This window comes from Bubalus bubalis, chromosome 17 (genome assembly GCF_019923935.1).
Source record: "Bubalus bubalis isolate 160015118507 breed Murrah chromosome 17, NDDB_SH_1, whole genome shotgun sequence".
In the NCBI taxonomy this organism is placed as follows: domain Eukaryota; kingdom Metazoa; phylum Chordata; class Mammalia; order Artiodactyla; family Bovidae; genus Bubalus; species Bubalus bubalis.
The window spans coordinates 30,479,732-30,504,766 of NC_059173.1; the positions used below are offsets into that span (position 1 = coordinate 30,479,732).

Consider the following 25,035-nt stretch of genomic DNA (forward strand, 5'->3'; position numbering starts at 1 on the left):
CAGACTCATGAAAAAATGCCCAACATCACTAATCACCAGGGAAATGCAAAACAAAACCACAATTAGCTGTCACCTCACACCTGTCAGAACAGCAGTCATCAAAACACAGAAGAACTAACAAGTGTTGGTGAGGACGTGTAGGAAAGGGATCCTTTGTGTACTGTTGGTGGGAATGTAAACTGGTACAGCCACTATGGAGGGTGTATAAAAATTAAAAAAAAAAAAAAATAGAACTGAAGATACCATATGACCCAGAAATTTCACTTTTGAGTATCTATCTGAAGAAAATTCATAAAAATACATGCACCTCAACCTTCATAGTAGCATTATTTACAATAGCCAAGATATGAATCAACTTGCGTCCAAGATTGTATGGTTTTATTGATTCTGATCAATTTCAGCATGCTTAAAAAGGTCAGGCTTAGAGGAAATGGCAACCCACTCCAGTGTTCTTGCCTGGAGAATCCCAGGGACGGGGGAGCCTGGTGGGCTGCCGTCTACGGGGTCGCACAGAGTTGGACACGACTGAAGCAACTTAGCAGCAGCAGCAGCTGCAGAGAAATTGTAAAAAAGACTGGAGAGGAAGTTAGATGCCAGAAGACCATAAAAATGATAGTCACAGAAACTGTTGTCTGCTTAGGTCTCAGAAGGTCATTTGTTGTTTGATTGTTTTTTGTTGCTAGTGGTAAAAAATAGATTCTAAAGAATTCCAGCTCCTCGAAATGTTTTTCCTTTCGAAGTAACCCAGCTGTCCCCCGCGCCCTGTCCCCCACCCACCGTCCCCATCTTCTTTAGCCCCTGGTGGGGACTGCATTCCTCCACTCAGAGGCCGGAAGGGGACACGCGCGCAGCCGGGACACCTCTGCAGTCCCGCCCGGCCCACCTCTCGCCACGCTCTGGATGTGCCGCGGGCCCCGCAGCGCCCAGACCGCACCGGCGCGGACACCACGGCGCAGGCTCCTCGGCCGGAGCAGGCGCGTCAGCCCATCGCGGGAACGCGGGGACGGGGACGCGGGGACGGGGACGCGGCCGCTCCCCCCGCGGCCCCCCTCCCGCACCGGCGCGTCCGGCGGAGCGCGCGTCCTCCCGGGGCTGCGGGAGGGGCGCCTCAGGTAAGTCGGCTCCGAGAGGAGGGGGGGCGCGGGGGTCCTGGGATGCGCACCTCTGCGGCAAGGCCTGGCGGGGGCACCGGGCACTGCGGCGGCGGCGCGAGGAGGAAGAAGAGGAGGAGGCGAGAGCATCCCTGGTGGTGGCGGCGAGCACGTCCCCGCGGGTCAGCGGTGTGGGTGTGCTCGGCTGGAGGGATGCGGGCAGCGGAGGATCAGAGGCGCAGTTGGCGTCCTTTGGTCTGCAGGGGTCCCTCAGTCCCTGTAGCCAGCCCCTTCGGAAGGTGGGAGGTGGATACAGAGAGACAGGGTGGAATTGCTCCACCCTCAGACCTCCAGGGCCTCTGGGCTCCTGGGCTCCTGGGGCTGAGTGGGCAAAGATGTGGGCACAGTACCTGCGGCCTTGGGCAAGGTGTCTGCGCCAGATGCCCCCCTAGGCTGGGGCGTGGGGGGAGGGGTAGGAAGTCCAGTGTTGCGAGTTGACTGAGGGCAGCTGTGGGCCTGATAATTCCCCTCTGTGGTGTCTTCAGGAGAAAGACCAGGGAGGAAGCCCTTACTGCTTGCTTAGGGACTATGAAGAATAAGTGTGGGAAAATAAGAGTTCCTAGGAAGAAGATAGGTGGAAAACATGCCACAGGAGAAGCAAAATTATGAGGAGTTGGGGATTAAGTTAATGTTGGGGAACAGGCCGGTCTCTTACTCGACAGGAAACAAGAAGGAGAAACAATTTATGGTTTGGGAATGAAGGATGCGGAAGAGATTTAAATATTCCAGTGTTTAGAAGATGCTTTAAGTTTTTATTGCTGTTGTTGCATCAGATAGGCAAGAATGTAATTCTCTTGGAGCGTGAAAAATGTTATTAAAATATGGCTAAGAAGATTATTTGGAGGAGTCTGACTATAGTTGCTAATTTATTTCTTGCAGTGTTGCCTAGAATTTCTAGAGTCAGAAATCATCTATTGAATGCTAAATGTTAGTACCATCTGAGTAGAAAAGGAGAACGCTAACTTAAAATATTATGCACCTTCCTTTTTTGGGTAAAAGGTAACTTGCAAATTTAATGTATATAAAAAAAAGACCATGAATTCAGAGATGAAACTTTGATACTATTTTTTTCTTTTATTTCTGTCAGTCCTTTAATAATTAGAATTAACTTTTTCCTTGAGAATAGTTTATATTGTCTTTGAAAATATATGCATACAACAGTCAAAGAACAGAAGAAATTAAAAAAATAAAACATAAATTTAAATGTACTAGCACAATCTTAACACCTTGTAAACATCGTTCCAGCTATCTTTCTAAGCATGTATTGATACATTCTGTAATTCAGTATCAATTTATAATTTTATGAAACTATATAGTAGAAAATTTTACATACTTACTTTTTACTCCTCATGGGGGTCTTATTTTCTACGAAGCAATTTTTAAACTAACTTTTACTATGAAAACATCACAGAGCGTCACAAGATATAAAGTAAGGTGTAATTACAGAGATGCAATTTACAGAGTTTTTCTTTCAAGGAAGAGAAAGAATAATAGAAAATTTTACCGAGTATAATATATTTAGTACGCTTAAAATATGACAAAGCCTTCATGTTTGTGCATGTATGGAAGACAGATGTTTGCCAAGAGCCCTGAGAATATGATGTACAAGCGCCCTGTCCATGGTAGTAACAGTCACGATCCTTAAAGAGTCATGTAATTGTCATTTGTCTCATGAATGTAAATATCTTCTTGTTCTTTCTTGTAGATCCATCTTCTGAAATTTAAATTTTCAAGATGAAGTTTTTATTGGCAGTGGCCTTTTTTATTTTAATTTCCTTGTGTATTGAAGAAGCCTACTCAAAAGAAAAGTCTTCAAAGAAAGGGAAGGGGAAAAAGAAGCAGTACCTATGTCCATCGTATGTCCTTCATGTCTTATATTCTTATACAGAGAGATGTTATTGCATTTTTATCAAAGTAAAGTGGTTTACTGAAACACATGTCATCAGGACTATTCCAATCAGAATATGTACCAATTTGTTTCATAGGTAGAAAGTGACAGAGTGAAGAAGGCTTTAGGAAATGAAAGCTAGTTCTCAGCTTTTAGATGAAAGTAGTAGAGTTTTATCAAGTTTTGTTCATGCCGTGGACTTATATAATTTTATACATCTTTTATAAAAGTAGGAAAAAAAGTTCTTTCTTTCTTACTGTGAATTCTTTGGATACTGAGATTATGTGTTTTGAGCAAGTACCAGTTCAAAAAGTTGACTTTAAAAACCACTCCTAAAAATGAATATTCATTAAAAAAATCAGATAGCTGGAACTATAATTTTAAGGTCTATTTAATTTATATTAATGCACGGCAGGAGAAAATTCACATGGTAGATCAGTTTCCATTTCAGTGTATTTTTTTTTTTTTTACAAAAGATTTATATTAGGAAATTAGGATATTTCTCAGAAAATGTCATTAATTTTGAAGTTACTTATAAAAAAGAATCTAAGTCCAATTCCCACTCCCTCCCCACTCAGAAAAAAACCAGCAAGGTTTTGTGGTTTGGACTCCATTTTGTAAAATAAAGAGTTAATATTACTGGTGAATAATAGTATATAAATAAATAACCTTCACAAAATATGTGCTTTTAGGTAGTAATGTTACAATGTATGCAGTTATCTGGAATAAAAATTAATTTGCTGATACTGATTATTTTTACATTAAGATTTCTTAAGTGCCATATTGGTCTGGGGTAACATTATTCCAGCATCATCATTATTTAAATATAGACTATATAATTTCATAGATGTTCCATAAAAATTTTTAAGGTACAGTTTAGGAAGTGTAGTTTTTAAAGAAAAGATATTAGAGTTTGTATTCAGGGTGGATGTTTGTATGAATATGTGAGACAGAAGTTCTGGGGCTGGTATGGTGACCCACATAACGCCTTATCATGCATAAATCTCCCTGTTAAGCAGTAGCTCCTGGTTTACAACTATAACAGTCTGCTTATTCCAGTTTACACGGTCTGATGTCAGGCCGGGTTCTGGGTGTGACAGGATGGCCCCAACTGCCTGGCTGAGTGTGACCTCCTGCCTCTGTCACTCATCTTCACTGATACAGTTTTTGTGCAACAGCCGGGAGATGAGCATTTTAGGGAACTGGACATGGTCAGGCCTTACTCTTCCCAAGCAAAAGGACACATTGTCTTGTTTTGGATCATGTTTATATTAACCTTTTATTTGATAAATCATAGCATATTGACATGAACTGTTGTATTTGTCTTATAGTCCTGGTGATTCGGTTTATCAGTCAAGCCATCTGTGATCACTGAGGAAGCTGATAGGAATCCTGTCTCCCCACCCTTCTCCCACCCAGTCTCCCCATCAAATGTCATGAACCAGAGTTCTGAATGTGGCAACTGCAAGCCTTATAACTATCATGTATCTTATAAGAGTCTTTTAGAGGGCATCCTGATAGCATAGCTGGTAAAGAATCTGCCTGCTGGAGACTGTTCGAGTCCTGGGTTGGGAAGATCCCCTGGAGAAGGGAATGGCTACCCACTCCAGTATTCTGGCCTGGAGAATTCCATGGACAGAGGAGCCTGGTAGGCTGCAGTCCATGGGGTCGCAGAGTCGGACAAAACTGAACAACTTACACACTTACCCCTTCCCAGAATTATTCTATTGCCTAGGGCTTCCCTGTTGGCTCAGATGGTAAAGAATTTTCCTGCAGTGCAGGACACCCAGGTTCGATCCCTGGGTTGGGAAGATCTCCTGGAAAAGGGAATGGCTACCCACTCCAGTATTCTTCCTAGAGAATTCCATGGACATGGCAGCCTGGTGGGCTGCAGTCCCTGAGGTTGCAAAGAGTTGGACAAGACTGAATGACTGAACACACACACATGAACTGACTTCTGTATACTTAGTGTGTCTACAGTTAAGACAGATTTTTAAAGTTAAATCTGATAGATAAAGAGTGAAACTCTGAAGGTTCTCTTCGGCACATATTGGTGATCTCTAAGTGGAAGGCCCAATATATACCTGGTAAGCCTATATCACAGTATTTTCGATATGTTGAGAAATCTATCTCAACCACAGTAGTCAAATTTTGATTATATTACTTACTTTTGTGTAATAATAATGAGACTAAATAAAACTTTATGAACAGCGGGCATAGCTATGCTGCCCCAAATCCAACTTATTAAAAAGTAGATGTACTTTGGAGAGTTAGATTGGTATAGTTTTTCTTTGAGCATTTTATAAAGAATTTTGATTTTAAGTGATCACTAAACCTCTGAAGGGAGAAGTCAATGGCACCCCACTCCAGTACTCTTGCCTGGAAAATCCCATGGATGGAGGAGCCTGGTAGACTGCAGTCCATGATGAGGTCTCTAGGAGTCGGACACGACTGAGCGACTTCAGTTTGACTTTTCACTTTCATACATTGGAGAAGGAAATGGCAACACACTCCAGTATTCTTGCCTGGAGAATCCCAGGGATGGGGGAGCCTGGTGGGCTGTCATCTATGGGGTCGCACAGAGGCAGACACGACTGAAGTGACTTAGCAGCAGCAGCAGCAAACCTCTGAAGACTAAGGTTTTTTTCTGGCTATTATTGGATCCACTATATTAAATTTCTTTGAACATCCAGATTTGGAATCTCAGTTATAATAATGGGCTGAGAAAGAATATGCAAGTTATTTGTATCTCATATGGTTCAGTTTGCCCATTTTGTTTAAGTTGATTAAACATTAATCACCTTGATTAAGAGGAGTATTTGAGATCACAAAACCAAGAAGTTAGGTGGACTGCCATATTCTCTTCAATATGGTGAAACTTGCCCAGTGATATTTTCATTTATTTAAACTTTTTTTTGGAATAGAGTTGAGTAATGGAGTTGGATGTTGTATACGCAGTTAATGTGTTATGTTCGTGTAGCAAACATGAGCAAAAACTTCCCATTTTACTCTTTTAACTTTTCCCTCCAAAGATTAGAAATAAGGAGGAAAATGTTTTTAAATGTAGAAAAAATAAAGAACTTAGGACCCTTCATATTCTAGGTCAGCGTGAAGCTTGAATCTTATGATAAACTTTTCCTGGCTTTTTATTATTTTTTTAACCTACATTGTTTTGAGAAGCTTGACAATCATAAATTTATGCCATTATTCATTTTTTATGGTGTGTAATGAAAGCAGCAGTACCAGGTTGACAAACTACCTGATAAATTTGAGTTAAAAATTTTCAGAAATTTAGTCTCTATTAATAAATATAAAATAAACTTAAAATTAGAAAATATATTTTAGATTAAATCTTTGGACACTGTTTAGCTTTCTCTTTTACAGGTTGAATTTTACATTAATCTTAATCTTTTGGTCTTTTTATTTCCTATATATTCTGGATTAGTGGTTGTGTCCAAATCTCTGACTGTAACTCCATCCATTCACTATTACCTTCTCAGGCTCTGATTTTAGCTCAGACCTCTCTTAGCTCAAGCCATACTCATACATCCAGCTTTTCTATTAGTACCTAGTTATCCTGTCTTGATCTTAAAACTCAATTTAAAGTGATAAAAAACCAAGTATTGAAACCCTCCCCACCCTTTCCCAAAGTGGTGTTTCCATTTGCATTCTTTTCCATCCAAGCTCAGATCCTCAGGATTACCTGGGACCCTCTCTCTACCTTAGCTTCTCAAATCCAGTCAGTCGTCACCCAGACTCCAAGGTCAGAGTCTGCACAATGTTAGGAGTGTGTCAGTCACTCCCATCCCTATCATGACCTTGCTTTTTCTCCTCCTCTCACCTGTTTTGCCTGTATTAGTCTCCTTTCACTTTATTAGTCTCCTTGCTTCTTGTCCTTCATCAATTCCTACCCCACATCAACCCTAGAGTGTATTTTCTTCAATCTACTCAAGTCATTCCAATGCTTAGAGCTCTTTTAGGGATCCCATAGCCTTCTGGAAAAGGTTCTCATTTCTTGGCACAGAACTCCTGCTGAACTGGCCTCTGACTCCCCCAGCTCTATCTTCCCATCCAGCCCACACCCCTACTCAAGTCTCATACACACTTCATGCTTCAGACCTCTGAAATGTTCTTCCATTTTAGCCAAATGCCAGAGATTTCCTTCTTTCATTAACTTCTGACTCAGTGCTCTTATTCAAATCCACAGCTGCAAATACTGTTTTCACTGTTGACTTCTGTATGTCCAGCCCAGATTTGTCTAGAAAGCACCACACCCACACATCCAACATTTCAATCTAACTGTTCTATAATGACCTCAAAGTCAATTCAACACAAACCTTGCTGTTTGCTCTGGGAGACCTTTCCTAAGCCTAACAATCTGATTTCTATAATCACACTCTGTTCCTTTGTGGTTCCCTAATTGCCTGTCCCGTTTATAAGGCTATCCGATGATATCACCTGTAATTGTCTGCTTTGCCTACTAGACTGTAAGCTCCTTGAGGGCATCATCTTACTGACTTGGTCACCAGAGATTGACATAATGCCAGGTTCAAAATGTACGTGGAAAAAAAATTTGTTTAAAAAATGAATACAAACATCAGATCTTTGAATGACATGTCATTGTATCTAGATTTTTTTACAGTGCTGGAAAATAATGTATAGATCTCTGTGGATAGTATTTAGACCTACAGTCTGAGTATAGGGAAAATTAGTTAACAACTAGGTAGCTAGTACAGCATTTCAACCTGCATGATGTTTCCTGATGAAAGTTTGGCCTCGTCATGTTAAACATCTTTACCAATGGCCAAAATAAGACTGTACAAGGGAAACACTCAAATGAAATAGATGGTGGATATGTGAGATAGAATTAGGATCTAATATGGTATTGAATGAGCTTCCCTGGTGGCTCAGGGGTTAAAGCATCTGCATGCAATGCAGGAGACCTGGGTTCGATCCCTGGGTTGAGAAGATCCCCTGGAGAAGGAAATTTCAACCCATTCCAGTATTCTTGCCTGGAGAATCCCATGGACGGAGGAGCCTAGTGGGCTACAGTCCACAGGGTCGCAAAGAGTCAGACACGACTGAGCAACTTAACTTTCACTTTCACTTTTCATGGTCTTGAAGGGCCAAAGTGAGGGGCTGAATCTAACAAAATTGAAGTATAAACTGCACTTTGTTTCAGAAAACATGTGTCCAAGTATATAGAATGGGGAAAGCATAGTTTGGCAGAGAGCAAATGGAAAAAATGTTAGATGCTATTAATATTGTTTAAAAAAAAAAAGAAAGTGAAAGTTGCTCTGTTGTGTCTGACTCTTTGCAACCCCATGGACTGCAAGTCTCCTGTCTGTGTAATTCTAAGGACAAAATACTGGAGTGGCTAGCTGTTCCCTTCTCCAGGGGATCTTCCTGACTCTAGAATTGAACCAGGATCTCCTGCATTGCAGGCAAATTCCTTCCTACCTGAACTACCAGGGCAGCCCTATTTATAATATATTAATATTGTAACCAGTATGTTAATGTTGTAACCATGATACAGATGAAGCATTATGTAACATAATATAGTATAATAGAGTAGAATAGTATATTAGAATATACATGATACAGATGAGTAACTATATACTTTATCTTTCCATATCTTTCTCAGCTATATATAACTATATTTAGTTACTTAAGAAGGAAATTAGTGTTAATATTTTACTAATTCTGTGTTAAGCATATTACTTCATTTAAAATAATTCAGTTATTTATAGCAAGCTTTACAGAGATTTCTGTACTGTGCTAGTCGGTACTTTCAGGGGAGAGAAATAAGAATAGTTGAAGTAATTACCATAATGTCATATTTGGAAGAGCTAAAAGAACTGAGGTATTTGACAGTTGTCTTCAATTTTTTGAAAAATTTTGATTTAAATGAGAAAGTTTTTGCTGCTTGGCACCAGTAGTTAAAACAAGGACTAATGAACATAAGACACGAAGAGGGATAATTTTGGCTCCAAATTAGGAAGAATTTTCTAATAGCAGTCTGCCAGATATAATTGCCTAGGCAGGGAGATAGTAGAGTTCACAGTGACTCCAAGCACTCAGCCATGGGGGATAATTGCTTGGCAGCATATTTTGTAGAAAGTTTGAGCGTTGAATGGGTGGTTAGGCCAGATGGCAGTATTTATGGACATTTCATTTTGTGAGATTCTAAAGATTCTTTGATTCTAATATATTGTATGTGATGATAGCCTTAAGACTATCCAATAGTAGAATGATACAGAATCATCTTTTAAAAATTTTATCTCCATCCAGACTTAAATGGATCAGCTGCTATTTTTGGTGCATTGTCTTGGAAAGCTCTACCATATAAAATAAATATATCTTGGTCTAGTAATAAGGATTTAACTTTCAGTGGTAGCATTTCTTCTTGAAATTTCATGAGTAATCAGATTTTTTTTTAGTATCTTTTAAAACCACACAATCTTTTTTCCTGCAATAAGCATGTTAAGCTACTATTAATTTCAAGAAATAGTGATTGACAGATGACAAATTTAAATTATCTAATGAATGCCTGCCATAATTGATAAGAAGGAGGCATAGATTTATAGATTTGCTCTATTGTACATGAAACCAGAACTTTCTAAAATATACTTTCAGAATTCTTGATTGAATAAGCAAAAGCAAAACAAAAGAGAACTATCACAACCAAAACCAAAACATGATTTATCATGTTTATTTGTGCTCATGGCAGACATAATAACACTTTTTAATACTGAATTTGACCAGATCATAACCTCTTAGTACATACTACCTTTTTTGGCATCACTGAGTTAGGGAACCTTTTACTGTTAACGAAGGACTGTTTGAATTTCACCTACTCGCTCACTATAGGTATAACTAATATGCTTGCAAGCTACATTTGATATCTCCTTTCTTGGGCTTCCCTGATAGCTCAGTTGATAAAGAATCTGTCTGCAGTGCAGGAGACCCCGGTTTGATTCCTGGGTCTGGAAGATCTGCTGGAGAAGGGATAGGCTACCCACTCCAGTTTTGTTGGGTTTCCCTTGTGTCTCAGCTGGTAAAGAATCCGCCTGCTGCGCAGGAGACCTAGGTTCGATCCCTGAATTGGAAAGATCCCCTGGAGAAGGGAAAGGCTACCCACTCCAGTATTCTGGCCTGGAGAATTCCATGGACTGTATGGTCTATGGGATCGCAAAGAGTCGGACACGACTGAGAGACTTTCACTTCTCCCATTTTGGGCCCATATTTCTATCTTAGGTGTGAAGAAGCCTAAGAAGCCCTTACTTGATACTTGTGAGGGCTGCTGTTATTTCTGAGTGTGTAGTCATGTTTGCATGTATTTATTTTATCTTCTTAATGATCTTTCTGTCAAACTGTTGCTCAGTTTGCATGCATGCTCAGTCATCTCCTACTCTTTGTAAATCTATGGACTGTAGCCCACAAGGCTCCTCTGTCCATGGGATTCTCCAGGCAAGAATACTGGAGTGGGTTACCATTTCCTCCTCCAGGGGATCTTCCTGACCTAGGGATTGAACCCATATCTCATATGTCTCCTGCATTAGCAGGCAGATTATTTACCACTGAGCCACCCGGGAAGCCCTCAAACTGTTGGCGCTCTAGCTTTAAAATCATGGCATAAAGATTTATGGTTCTCTCTGTGTGTAATGGGAAACAATATGACTTTTTTTTTTTTACTAGTTTGTTCACAATCTGAGAAAGTTGTGTGTGCATAAATGTGTTCGAGAATTTTTTGTCTCCTTGAGAGAGCTGTCGTACCATTTAATGATAGCATCTGTATACATCGGTTCTGTGTAGTAAGGAGGGTTGGGTTACTGTGAATAATTAAAGCCATTGTGTGTTTCCTAAATTATGTTAGCCATTTTCTTCCTATTCTGATTTTCTTGCCTACTATGCATTAATTAATAGTAATTAATAATTAATAGTTATTAATATAATGGGTTGATTTTTGTTTAGTTCCATTTTCTAACTACCTAATGGGGATGTTCAAGATAAATACATTGGCAAGAAAGATGAAACGCTGATTTATAAAGAGTATTGAGAGCCTGTACAATGGATGTAATTGAAAATTGCCTATATTATTATCACCATAACAAAGTAGAACAAATTTTTCATCAATGGGCAGTTATGTATTTTCTTACTAGCTATTGAACCGTTCTAATTTAATGGCATGCAATTATTTTGCAGTCAGTTGAATTAATGATCTTCCTTTTACAAATAATTCCCTAGGTTTTAAAGTAAGCTTCTTTGTTATTTTAGTTATTTGGGCATGAAACTTAAATGGAACCTGTTTTCTCTTAAAGTGATCTCCTATGTCTGTCCTATTCATTGTATCTGTGCTTACCATCATGTTCAACTTATCTGCTACAATAGCTTCGTACTTATTTACTGTATTTTTTTCTCTGCTCATTATTATTTGACTTATGTATTGTTTCCATTTTCATCTTGTTAATCTTATGTTCCAGACCCACAATGTTGTCTTATTCCTTCATGGATCCAGGGCAGACTCTTCATTATGACTTTGAAAGGCCTCTCTGATTTACGTGCAGAACTTTGTATAAAACTACTTTCTTGTCTCAGAAAGGCCAGTCTGTCATTACGCCAGTCTGCCACTTATGCGTAGACAGGCTTTTGGTTAGGATGACAACTTCCTGCTTAATCTATGCAGCTCTTCCAGGCACATCTCAGATATTGCTTTGCTTTATGAAATTAAAAAAAAAGGTATTTTATATTGGAGTATAGTTGATTAACAATGTTGTGTTAGTTTCAGGTGTACAGCAAAGTGACTTATATGTATGTGTATGTATTATATATATGTATATATACATATATATAATATATTCATTTTCAAATTATTTTCCCATTTAGATTACTACAGAATATTGACTATAGTTCTCTGTGCTGTACATGAGGTCCTTGTTTATTTTATATATAATAGTATTTGTTAATATCAAACTCCCAATTTATCTCTCCTCCTACCTTTCCCCTGGGTAGCCATGTTTGTTTCCTATGTCTATGAGTGAGTTTCTGTTTTGTGAATAAATTCATCATATTACCTTGCCTTGCCTTATGAAACTTGTAAAATGATTAGAAATTTCCATTGAGAAAAATAGTAATACAAATTAATAGTATGCTGAAGTTGTTAATAAATTGAGTTGGACCTTGATAGAATACAGTGTTTAGATAGAATAGAGTGTTAATTTCCTGGCGGGTATATCATAACTGGAACCTTGTGTGGAATTCTGGCTGCTGTTGTTTATGAGGGTTGGATTTACATGAGAATTTCTTCCAAGAACCATGATCAGGGTTTGCTGGAACATGAAAGTCTGTGGTTTGATCGATTGTACTCTGAATTGTTTTCTTTAAGAATAGACGAGGAGTTTGTATTTAGACCTTACGTTACAGAACCAAGACTAGAGAGAGAAACATAGAAGAAGACATTTCAGTTTTACAGTTTAGGATATAACTATCCAAAGAAAAAATGAATTTCCTTGGGTGGTTCTTTGCTACCAGAGTGATGAACATGCTTGATTAGGGGCAACAACCAGACCAAGTGTCACTGGGAAGCTTGATTAGACTTTATGATTAAAACTAAAACTAAACTTCTGGATCTCTTAGAATCCTTTTTGTTTATCTTGTATGTTTTGACACTTGATTAGATTTAATATTATTACTCTTTATATGATAGCTTTTATTTTCTGATTGAAACATTTATATTATGTTAACTCTTTAGCTAAATTACAAATACTTGAGATGAGATGGTGCAGTCTCTCCACTTTCATTATAGTATATACACTCTAACTTAGTAAGCATAAATGAAGCTCTTATGCAAAGAATTTTGATGTAGGCAGAATATATATATATTTAAATATATATATATACTTTATGAAATGAATATATACTTAATGAAAATGTGTATATATAAATACAGTTTCTCTATATAGTTTCTTATATAGAATATAGATATGAATATATAGTTTCATATGAAATTATATATATAATTTCACAAATTATATATATAGTTTCATATTCTGCCTACTTCAGAGTTCTTTGTATTTGAGCTCTGTTTGTGTTAATACTTAATCAAATGGAATCAAACAGGTGACTGAGTATATAGAAAAATCATAAGTTAATCATAAATTAATTCAGTGGCTCCCTGGGGCCATATTTAGAGATTAAATACTTGGAACATGTGCTATTTAAATTCCCTCTGTATTTCTGTTTAATCTTGATGGAAAAAGCACTGTAATTGGACAGAAAGAGCCCTGCTGTATCTCAGAACTGTTGCTGATAGGCTTTATAATTTTCAGTAGGTCATTTAATTAATCTTGGTCTCAATTTTCTCATTGCATGGTGAAAAATTTTATCTCAGTAGTCTCCTCATTTCATTTATTTATTCCAATTCTATCTATTATGCTACAATCCTGTTTTATTTATGATTGTTTTGGTAACTTAATATTCAGGGCTATTTTTTTTGGTCACAATCTTTTTGTTTTCTGATTTAGAACCAATCAAGCCTAAAAAATGGAAAGAGAATATACAAAATTATGTTTCTTAAGCAAATTAATTACTAAGGGCTATGATTGCAGATTTGACTTAGCAAAATATAGGTATGTAACTGTCCTCCCAAATCGAAGAATGATATGTGTCCAAGGTGTATAGTCACCGTTCTTAGCTCTATAATTATTTACAAGTTATAATTATCAAATTGTGGAATTTGACTTACAAACTTATGTCTTGTGTTTGTTTTTTTGTTTTCTTTTGGAGGTGAATACTTTCTGTAATGCAGTAAAGGATGTAGTAGCTTTGCATAAGTCTCCTGTATTCTCCTTATGCTACTACCTGAAAAAGGCACATCACAGCTGTCCTCCTGAGAACAGAGAACTCTTCATAAATGAGTTCCTCTGGCCCAGACATTTTATGGAAATTTACACATAGAATTCATAAAGCAAATTATTCAAATTTATGTACATATAAATAGCTCCTCTGAGAAATGATGTAAATAGAAAATTACATTTCTCAGAGCTCTGATTGGAATAATAGCAAAACACTGATTTAATCACTAATAGACTCTGTTAAAGAATGTGAAATATCTGACCTGTATTAGTCCTCCTGTGAGAAGACAATGGAAGGAATTCATGATGACTCAGGATTCAGGGAAGTTTAGGACTCTGAGCCTGAGAGTAACCAAAGAGAATAGGCCCACCTTAAGTGAGTGATTTGCAGCTTTCTGTGCATCACTGTTGAGCTCTGAGTTATACCATGGACCCTGCAGCTGAGACATCCTCAAGGTCTTATTGCAACATTCTTTGATATCTCCTAGAAGCTCCAAATTTATTGGATTAGAATGTCTATAATATTTTTCTTTCACTTTACAAATGTTGCTTGGAATCTCCGTTGGTTTGTTTTGTGTGTTGATCTCACCTTTTCTGGGTCTTCATTGCGGGGCCTCCACATTTACTTGGCTCTTAGTGGCTCCATTGTTCTCTTTTCCTAACAGCGGTTTCAGTCCTTGATCAACACCCCTTTCAGTCCTTGCCTTCAATGTGAACTTCAACTTTAAAAGAAAAAAAAATAGAAGTCACTGGACAGTTGCTCCCTGAACCCCTCCTTCTTCCCTCCAGAGCTGCCTATGGCATCATCCTTTCTCTTCTTCTTGCCTTCTGACCTAGAGGAAGAGTCTTGGATTCCACCCCCCACGCCTCTGAGACTCCCCATCACCGCACTTGGCTCTACCATGTGTCATCATCTTCTCTTCTTTGGCTCCTTTTTCCAAGGGCTTAAAAATATGCTGAGGTTTAACCTACCTGAAAAAGTGTGCAGTTTTTTTTTTTTTTGTTTTAACTTTTACTTTTTGTTTGGGTATAGCCAATTAACAACATCATGATATTTTCAGGTGAAAAGCAAAGGGACTTAATCATACATATACATGTGTCCATTCTCCCCCTAAACTCCCCTCCTGTCCAGGCTACCACATGACACTGAGCAGAGTTCCTTGTGCTATACAGTAGATCCTTATTCACTATCCATTTAAAATATTAAAAGTGAGTAGTTTTTATATTCCTGTTTCATCGGCTTTGTTTCTTCGCCTGTGTTCATTGTCACACTTCTTAAACTGACAGCCCACAGCAACCTCTACTTTCTTGGCTCTGTTGTTCAGTTGCCCAGTCGTATCCAACTCTTTGCGACCTCATGAACTGAAGCACACCAGGCCTCTCTGGCCTCACCATCTCCCAAAGTTTGCCCAAGTTCATGTCCATTGCATCGGTGATGCCGCCCAGCCATCTAATGCTCTGATGCCCTCTTCTTCTGCTCTCAATCTTTCCCAGCATCAGGGACTTTTCCAATCAGTCAGCTCTTTGCATTAGGTGATCAAAATACTGGAACTTCAGCTTTAACATCAGTCCTTCCAACGAGTGTCCCGTTAACCCTTAAGATTAACTGGTTTGATCTCCTTGCTATCCAAGGGACTCTCATGACTCTTCTCCAGCACCATTTTGGCATTCTGCCTTCTTTACAATTCAGCTCTCACAACCATATGTGACCACTGGGAAGACCATAGCCTTGACTATACGGTTCATTGTTGGCAGAGTAAAGTCTCTGCTTTTCAACATACTGTCTAGGTTTGTCACAGCTTTCCTGCCAAGAAGCAATTGTCTTCTGATTTCATGGCTGCAGTTGCCATCTGCAATAATTTTAAAACCCAAGAAGAGGAAATCTGTCACTGCATCCACCTTTTCTCCTTCTATTTGCCATGAAGTAATGGGGCCAGGTGCCATAATCTCAGCTTTTTTAATATTTAGTCTTAAGCCAGTTCTTTCACTCTCCTCCTTCACCCTCATCACAAGGCACTTTGTTCCTCTTCATCTTCTGGCATTAGAGTGGTATCATTTACATAGCTTGATCTCTTCAGCATCTACTAGGTCTTTACCATTTATGTCCTTATTGTGCCCATGTTTGGGCAAAACGTTCCATTGATATTTCCAATTTTCCTGAAGAGATCTCTAGTATTTCCCCTTCTGTTGTTTTCTTCTAGTTTTATACACTGCTCATTGAAGAAGGCCTTCTTGTCTCTCCGTGCTGTTCTTTAGAAATCTGCATTTAGTTGGACATACCTTTCCCTTTCTCACTTGCTTTTCACTTTTCTTCTTTCTTTAGCTATTTGTAAGGCCTCCTCAGATAACCACTTTGCCTTCTTGCTTTTTTTTTTTTCTTTGGGATGGTTTTGTTTACTACTTCCCTGTACAGTATTATGGAGCTCCATCCATAGTTCTTCAGGCACACTTTCTCCAAGTTCTAATCCCTTGAATCTATTTGTTACCTCCACTGCATATTCATGGGGGATTTGACTTAAGTCGTATCTGGCTGGCATAATGATTTTCTCTGCTTTCTTTAGTTTAAGCCTGAATTTTGCTATGAGAAGCTGATGATCTGAGCCACAGTCAGCTCCAGGTCTTGTTTTTGCTGATTGTATACAGCTTTTCTATCTTTGGCTACGAAGAATGTAATCAATTTGATTTCAGTATTGAACATTTGGTGATGTCCACATGTAAAGTTGTCTCTTGTGTTGCTGAAAAAAGGTATTTGCTATGACCAATGGTTTCTCTTGGCAGAATTTAGTTAGCCTTTGCCCTAATTCATTTTGTTCTCCAAGGCCAAACTTGTCTGTTACTCCAGGTATCTCTTGAGTTCCTACTTTTGCACTCCAGTCCCCAGTGATGAATAGAATATCTTTTTTTTTTTTTTTTTTTGCTGTTAGTTCTAGGAAGTCTTCTTGCTCTTCATAGAACTAATGAATTTCAGCTTCTTTGGCATCAGTGATAGGGACATAGACTTGGCTTACTGTGATGTTGAATGGCTCGCCTTGGAAATGAACCGAGATTGTTCTATTATTTTTGAGGTTGCACCCAAGTACTACATTTCATACTCTTTTGTTGATTATGAAGGCTACTCCATTTCTTTTATGGGATTCTTGCCCACTATATATTCTATATATATACTACGATACTATATACTATTTCCCTGGTGGCTCAGGATAAAGCATCTGCCTGCAATACAGAAGACCCGGGTTCGATCACTGGGTTGGGAAGATCCCCTGGAGAAGGAAATGGCAACCCACTCCAGTACTCTTGCCTGGAGAATCCCATGGACAGAAGAGCCTGGCGGGCTACAGTCCACGGGGTCACAAAGAGTCGGACACGACTGAGTGACTTCACTTCACTTCACTTCATACTATATAGTATACTATATAGAATATATACTACTATATATTCTATACAGTAGATGTAATGGTCATTTGAAATAAATTCGTCCAGTCCCATCCATTTTAGTTCATTGATTCCCAAGATTTTGAGGTTTATTCTTACCATCTCCTGTTGACCACATCCAATTTTCCTTGATTCAGTAACCTAACATTCCAGGTTCATATGCAATACTGTTCTTTGCAGCATCAGATTTTACTTTCATCACCAGACATCCTCAACTGAGCATCGTTTCCGCTTTGGCCCAGCCACTTCATTCTTTCTGGGGCTATTAGTAGTTCTCCTCCATTCTTCCCCAGTGGCATATTGGACACCTTCCAACCTGGGAAGTTGTCATATCTTTCGTTGTCCTATCTTTGTCCTTTCATACAGTTCATGAGGTTCTCATGGTAGGTATACTGGGGTGGTTTGCCATTCCCCCCTCCAGTGGATCACGTTTTGTCAGAACTCTCCACTATGACCATCCATCTTGGTTAGCCCTACATGGCATGCCTCATAGCTTCATCAAATTACACAAGCCCCTTAGCCACAGCAAAGCAGTGATCCGTGAAGGGGGATCATTGAGATCATTCTCAGTTCTAATTCACTATTTTTTTTCCTTTTTTTACTTGAATTGCTTTGAATTACAAAAGCCAGACATTACTGTTGTAACAAAGGAAGCAATACAACCTTATTAATTCTCCTATTCACATTGACTCCTGTCACCATTCTCTTTTTTCCTTAATTTATTTATTCATTATTTACTTATTTGTTGTTATGTGTGAGCTTTCTCTAATTGCAGGGAGCAGGGACTAATCTAGTTTCAGTGCTTAGGTTTCTTATTGGAGTGACTTGTTGCAGAACATGGGCTCTAGGGCAAGGGCTCAGTAGTTGTGGCACACGGGCTTCATTGCCTCGTGGCACGTAGAATTTTCCTGGAGTAGGGATCGACCCACGTCTCCTACATTGGCAGGCGGATTTTCAGCCACTGGACCACGAGGGAAGTCCAGCCATTCTGTTTTTTGATGAAGATATTAATTTTGTCCCTTTAAAGAAAATATGCTAAATTTATTTTGAGACCTTATAATTTGACAAGGACTAATGTTTGTCTAGGAGAAGGCAATGACAACCCACTCCAGTACTCTTGCCTGGAAAATCCCATGGACGGAGGAGCCTGGTAGGCTTCAGTCCATGGAGTCGCGAAGAGTCAGACATGACTGAGCGACTTCACTTTTACTTTTCACTTTCATGCACTGGAGAAGGAATTGGCAACCCACTCCAGTGTTCATGCCTGGAGAATCCCAGGGATGGCAGAGCCCGGTGGGCTGCCATCTATGGGGACGCACAGAGTCGGACACGACTAAAGTGACTTAGCAGTAGAAATGTTTGTCTTCTGTGTCCTGAAATGACCATGTCCCCCACCAGTCCCAATTTGCCTTCCAGCATATATCTGGTTAGACACCTTCCCTGGCTATTCCATTATGTCTGTCAAGAAATAGTGGATTTTACCAGATATCCATATCCTCAGTGCTGCTAGAGGTTCATCCTTGGTCCTTTTATTTTCTTAGCACTTAGTTCTACCTGTATCTGTGGGTTATGCACACATCCTTATCTCCAGGTGTAGTTACTCTTGTGAGTTCCAATTAATTATTTGTAACTTCCTCTGGACCTCAGCATTAATATATCAAGCTAGCTCTGCTCTCAACCTTCCTTAGCTCTGCACCTAGCCTTTCATGAGAAAGGGTTTAAACATCTTCTATTCTGTCCCAGACATTCACCTTGATCATCTCATCTTTATTAATGTGCATATTAATGTGGACAGATATTAATGTGGAATTAATTGAATTGATACAGAAGAGGAAGAATGGGATTGAAATTCAGAAAAATGGGGTTCACTCTGTCACTAACTTTCTTTGTGTCCTCAGATAAATTACTCTGGACCTTAATAGTCTTGATCTGTAAAATGAAAGAACTGCCAAAAGAATTAATGAATTTTTCATAGTCACTGGAAGAGAAGTTTGCTCTGCAGGTTTAATAGGTGGGAACACCATTGTCTTGAGTATGAAGGGACTATTCTGGGATGGATCACTTAATGCATTTGTGACCTTTCTTTTGCCCCACCTGTGCTCAGTTCTCTTATCTGTAAAATAGAAATGATGAACTGATTTACAGTGTTTATCCGACAATATAATTTGACATTGTGTATGAAATTATCTTTTGAACCCTAAACATTCTATAAGGTGGACTGCCTGTTTTTGTGATACTGAGTTTCTTTGAAAGAGCTCAAAGGGGTTTTGCATATTTTTTTTAATTTTAAATTTTATTTTTATTTTTATTTATTTATTTATTTTATTTTATTTTTATTTTATTTTTAAACTTTACAAAATTGTATTAGTTTTGCCAAATATCAAAATGAATCCGCCACAGGCATACATGTGCTCCCCATCCTGAACCCTCCTCCCTCCTCCCTCCCCATTCCATCCCTCTGGGTTGTCCCAGTGCACTAGCCCCAAGCATCCAGTATCGTGCATCGAACCTGGACTGGCAACTCGTGATTCTAGCTCTTATTCTTCTATCGTGACTTAAGCTAATTTTTAGAGACAGAAAACCTAATTTTACAGCTAAACAATACCTGTGTCACTTTACTGCACATATTCTCCTAAGATTCAGGATTTTAGGACTGGGGTGAGTACAACACATGTCCCACCTTTCTGTGCCAGGCCTGCACTGTAAGCTATGTGTGAGACTCAGAGCTGGGCAGATTCTCAACTGAGTCTGTACAACAGGCAGTGGCACCCTCCCTTTACACATGAGCAACTTGTGGCATGTGTTTCTTAGGGTCATAAGAGTAGTCAGTGATATTCCAGTGATACTCTCTGGTGGGTATTGTGGCTCATTTTTTTGGTCATTGGGTACATCTCATAGTTTATCCTGTTTATCTAGGAGATAAGAATGCTGGGGTCCCAGGAGGTAAGATTTTTTTGCCAAGGGCGTAGCCCTGGCCAAAAGCCAGAGGGGAACATAGACTTCTGATTTCCAGTCCAAGTCTTTTCATGAACTTCCTTACCACCATGTTTGTGGTTTTCTAGTTGTTGCCCTCACCAGTAAGAACACTTTATCTTGATTTCACTTTGTATATTTTTAAGAAACATATATTAGGTTTATTGTAGGCTTTTCCTAAGACTTAAAACTCATTGAAGTACTTTGTAAATAACTAGGAATGCATTATTTGTAAATAACAGAATGTGACAAAATTGTTTGTGTGTTATTGTTTTTAAACATTTTTGAAGTGTAATTTGCATATATAAAAGTGCATTTATCTTAAGCACACAGCTTAAGTGTTCACATGTAACTATGTAACCAGAACCTGGATTTAGAAATAGAATATTGTCAAGTTAGAAGCCACTTACTGTCTGCCCATTTTTGAAATATGATAAATGGAATAATCCTGTAAATATATGTAAGATTGATCCACAATGTTAAATGTAGCAAGAGTTCAACCATTTTTCATTGCTGCATAATAGTTCATGATAGAAATCACTGTCCTTTATTTTTCTCTACTTTTTGTAGACATTTGTGTTGTTTCCAAATAAATAGACATGTGAGCACACACACACACCCTAATAAAGACTTTTATGGAGAATATATAAGAAACATTTAGAAATCATTAGGAAAAAGGCAGACAGCATAATTGAATATGCCCAAATGATGGCAGCCAAAAGGCCAGAGCCGTATTTAAAGATGATTGACATCATTACTAGTCAAGGAAATACAGATTAAAATGACAGTGGGACACTATTATAACTCAGCAGAGTGGCTAAAGTGGAAGTGAGAGGGAAATACTAGGTGTGCATGAGAATGTGAACAGGTACAGTTTCATTCTCTGCTGGTGAAAGTCCACATAGGCAGCACCATTTGATAAGGCACTTATCAGTGTCTCCTGAAACTGAAAATCCATACACCCTATGACTCAGGCATTCTATTCCTATGTATAGATACTAAGCAGAAACATGTAGACATGTTTACCAAAATACAGAACAAAATGTTCATACAAGCACTGTTTGTAATTACCAGAAGTATAATTCATCTTTGTTACCTTCGTCTATGCTTTTTTGATTCCAGAGGATTCAAAATTTTTAAGACTAAAATAATATTGAGCATCACTCAGGCTAGGTGACCAAAACTTTAGTAGTACTGAAATAGATTGAGTTGGTTAGAATAAGAATTGTATGAAAAAGGCAAAATTGACCTTTGAAGCTGTAATCAAAATATCCAAGATAAAGACAAACCCCTTTAAGTTCTTCCTGGAATTATCATGCATCTTTTTGCTTAGCAAAATTAGGTGTGTCTAGGCAGCTCTGAATTATCAATGGAATGGTAGTAGTCCTATAGTTAATTCTAAATAAAAGGTACAGTCATTAGTACTTTGAATGCATTTATAATATTCTATTCTGGGATTTCACAAACCTTAAGCAAACTTCCAACTTAGAGTAAAAAGAAAATGATTTCTCTATGACTCTTAACTGGCTTGCTGTTTCTAATTTTATTTTTTTAAAAGTGAATCATTTAACTTATTCAATTACTCTTTTTTCTCTCTCTTTTTTAGAATAGGAGTTTCTTTTTTTTTTTTTTTTTTTTTTAGTAGGAGTTTAGTTGCTTTACACTGCTGTGTCAGTTTCTACTGTACAGAAAAGTGGATCAACTATATGTATACCTGTGTTGTTGTTCAGTCGCTAAGTTGTATCTGATTCTTTTGCAACTTCATGGACTGTAGCTGGCCAGACTCCTCTGCCCATGAGATTTCATAGGCAAGAATACTGGAGTGTGTTGCCATTTCCTTCTGCAAGGATTCTTCCAACCCAGGGATCAAGCCCACATCTCCTGCTTGGCAGGTGGATTCTTTACCACTGAGCCACTTGGGAAGCCCAGCGATCCCATACGTATGTATGCCTATATCCTCTCTTTTTTTGGGTTTCCTTCCCATTTAGGTCACCACAGAGTACTAAGTAGAGTTCCCTGTGCTACACAGTGTGTTTTCACTCGTAATTATTTTATACAGAGTAGTGTATACATGTCAGTCACAGTCTCCCAGTTCCTTCCACCCTTTTCCCCTCACCCTTGGTATCCAAAGGTTTGTCCTCTATGTCCGTGTCTCTGTTTTTGCTTTGGACATAAGTTCATCAGTACTGTTTATTCTGTGTTCTACATTTTGAGCATCTTCCCTGTGCACCTATAAACCTTACCATTTATTCTGTGCTGACACAGATTCAAGGCAAAATACTTTACATACATATAAATGCCATACATAGCTTTAAGAGTCAATATCTTCTGTCATCTTCTGATGACAGAACATAGCTGTATTTCTTCTAAGCCTCTGTTATAGAAGCACACGGCTGCTGCTGCTGCTGCTAAATCGCTTCAGTCGTGTCTGACTCTGTGCGACCCCATAGACGGCAGCCCACCAGGCTCCCCTGTCTCTGGGATTCTCCAGGCAAGAATACTGGAGTGGGTTGCCATTTCCTTCTCCAATGCATGAAGGTGAAAAGTGAAAGTGAAGTCGTTCAGTCCTGACTCTGAGCTACCCCATGGACTGCAGCCTACCGGGCTCCTCTGTCCATGGGATTTTCCAGGCAAGAGTACTGGAGTGGGGTGCCATTGCCTTCTCCATAGAAGCACACATGATCTGTAAAACCTGTGTAGGCGTTAAGTCACCATGCCGTGCAGTGGATTATGGATGTGGTTCATTGTTCCATTTCCCTGGGTTCCAGACATTTCAAATTGCTTTCTCTGCACATATTTGTCTGTCTTTGGAGGCCTATTTCTAAGCAATATTGCACAAATAACCTTTCAAAACTGTGTAACGTTTTACAGGAAAACCTACTTGAATGGGAATATTAAAATAAGACTTCCTTGTGGATAGCATAAACATGTTTACAGTGACCTTGCAGGGGGAGGAATAGCATTGATTACTACATGATTCTCTACTCTCTTTTACATGCTATTCTAAGCGCTTCACATCAGAAATGAAAAGTTTTTGAAATAGTTTTTATTAGCTCTTTATGTCAAAATGATCAATGGCTCATTCAATTATTAAGTATAATAGAAAATTTGTATTTAATTAAAAAGCCAAGTTATTAAAATTCTAATTGATAATGTTCATAATTCTGAAATCCTACCTCATGTGAAAATTCTTAAATTTCTACTTTAAAGAGCCTACATAGCTTATTTCATATATTAATAATATCTGCCTATATTAATTCACAGTCACCTGTTCACATTTGAAAGTCTTTTGTCCTTAGAGTATGTCTGGCCAGAATCCAAAATATACAAGATAATTGATTGTTTGATATTAAGGACCATTTTAATTAATTATATTTAATTATTAAGTAAATAGTACATTTACTTATGTAACTTATATAAGTAATCTATAATTGTATTTTCTTTTGGCAATAACCAGAGGAGGGGAGTTGAAACTTAGCTCAGTATGTCAGGAATTTGAAGTAGGATTTTTTTCTCCATCAGTTTTATTGAGGTTCCAAAGGCCAAGAACAACCATGCCTGCATCCTAGAGTTGGGAAACAGACCTCTGATGCGGTCATGCTCGTGGGACCTCTAGCCCGCCATCTGCATCCATGGCTCAGCAGACTTAGAATGGAGAAGACCAGTGGGAGAGCCTCTTTGGAGGAGATTGTGAAGGTGCCGTGGCAGTTCTCATGGTCCCCAGCAGATGGAGAGGATGCTTTTCCTTCTCTAGGTGACTCCAGAGGCAGAGTCACCTGTGTCCCCCGAGTGGGGGGCTCATGGCGACCTGGTACCTGGACCCCATGGAAGTGAAGGCATGGCTGTGTCTGTGGGTGACAGACAGAGGAACAGACAGAAGAGGCTGCTGTGAGTGGAACTATGTTTACTATTTGTCAGGAGAAAGAAAGATTGAGTCCTTCCTGCAACTCAGATGTGGTCCCAGGAGAGAGAGGAAGAAAGTGCAGCGTGAAATTAGCAGTAGAGGAGCTGTGCCTGGAGGCCCAGGAGGGTTCTGAAACCCAGGCGTGTGGACTACAGGATGCTTGGGCTCAGGGTTGGAATCTGAGTTGCCAGCTGGAGCAAGCCCACAGTCATCATACATGGAGAAAATAGGCAAAGCAAATTAATTGGGAATGAGGATATTTTTTGTAACATTTCAATAACCACCTTTTCATAAATGTGGCTGGATAGGGGGTATTTGAAACCATATCAAATGCAAACCTTAGCACTGAATGATATTCTTTTAGTACTGGGAACTGGGGGTTTGGGGATTCCTATCCAGTGACTATACAGTGGAAGTGAGAAATAGATTTAAGGGACTAGGTCTGATAGACAGAGTGCCTGATGAACTATGGACATTCGTGATATTGTATAAGAGACAGGGATCAAGACCTTACCCTGGGAAAAGAAATGCAAAAAAGCAAAATAGCTGTCTGAGGAAGCCTTACAAATAGCTGTGAGAAGAAGAGAAGTGAAAAGCAAAGGAGAAAAGGAAAGATATAAGCATCTGAATGCAGAGTTCCAAAGAAAAGCAAGGAGAGATAAGAAAGCCTTCCTCAGTGATGAATGCAAAGAAATAGAGGAAAACAACAGAATGGGAAAGACTAGAGATCTCTTCAAGAAAATAAGAGATACCAAGGGGACATTTCATGCAAAGGTGGGCTTGATAAAGGACATAAATGGTATGGACCTAACAGAAGCAGAAGATATTAAGAAG

At 38.8% G+C, this 25,035-nt stretch overlaps 1 protein-coding gene across 3 annotated transcripts in view; it reads left to right on the forward strand.

Moving 5' to 3' along the window:
- The first annotated feature begins 679 nt into the window (after positions 1 to 679).
- Positions 680 to 25,035, forward strand: part of GLRB (glycine receptor beta) — a 91,875-nt gene continuing 67,519 nt past the window's right edge. The window contains exons 1-2 of one of the 3 annotated variants that reach the window (XM_006078207.3): positions 974 to 1,112; positions 2,857 to 3,007. In XM_006078207.3, coding sequence (XP_006078269.3) covers positions 2,886 to 3,007 — 122 coding nt within the window. In that variant the 5' untranslated portion in view covers positions 974 to 1,112; positions 2,857 to 2,885. The other 2 variants (XM_006078208.3, XM_025267965.2) reach the window with 2 other exon arrangements.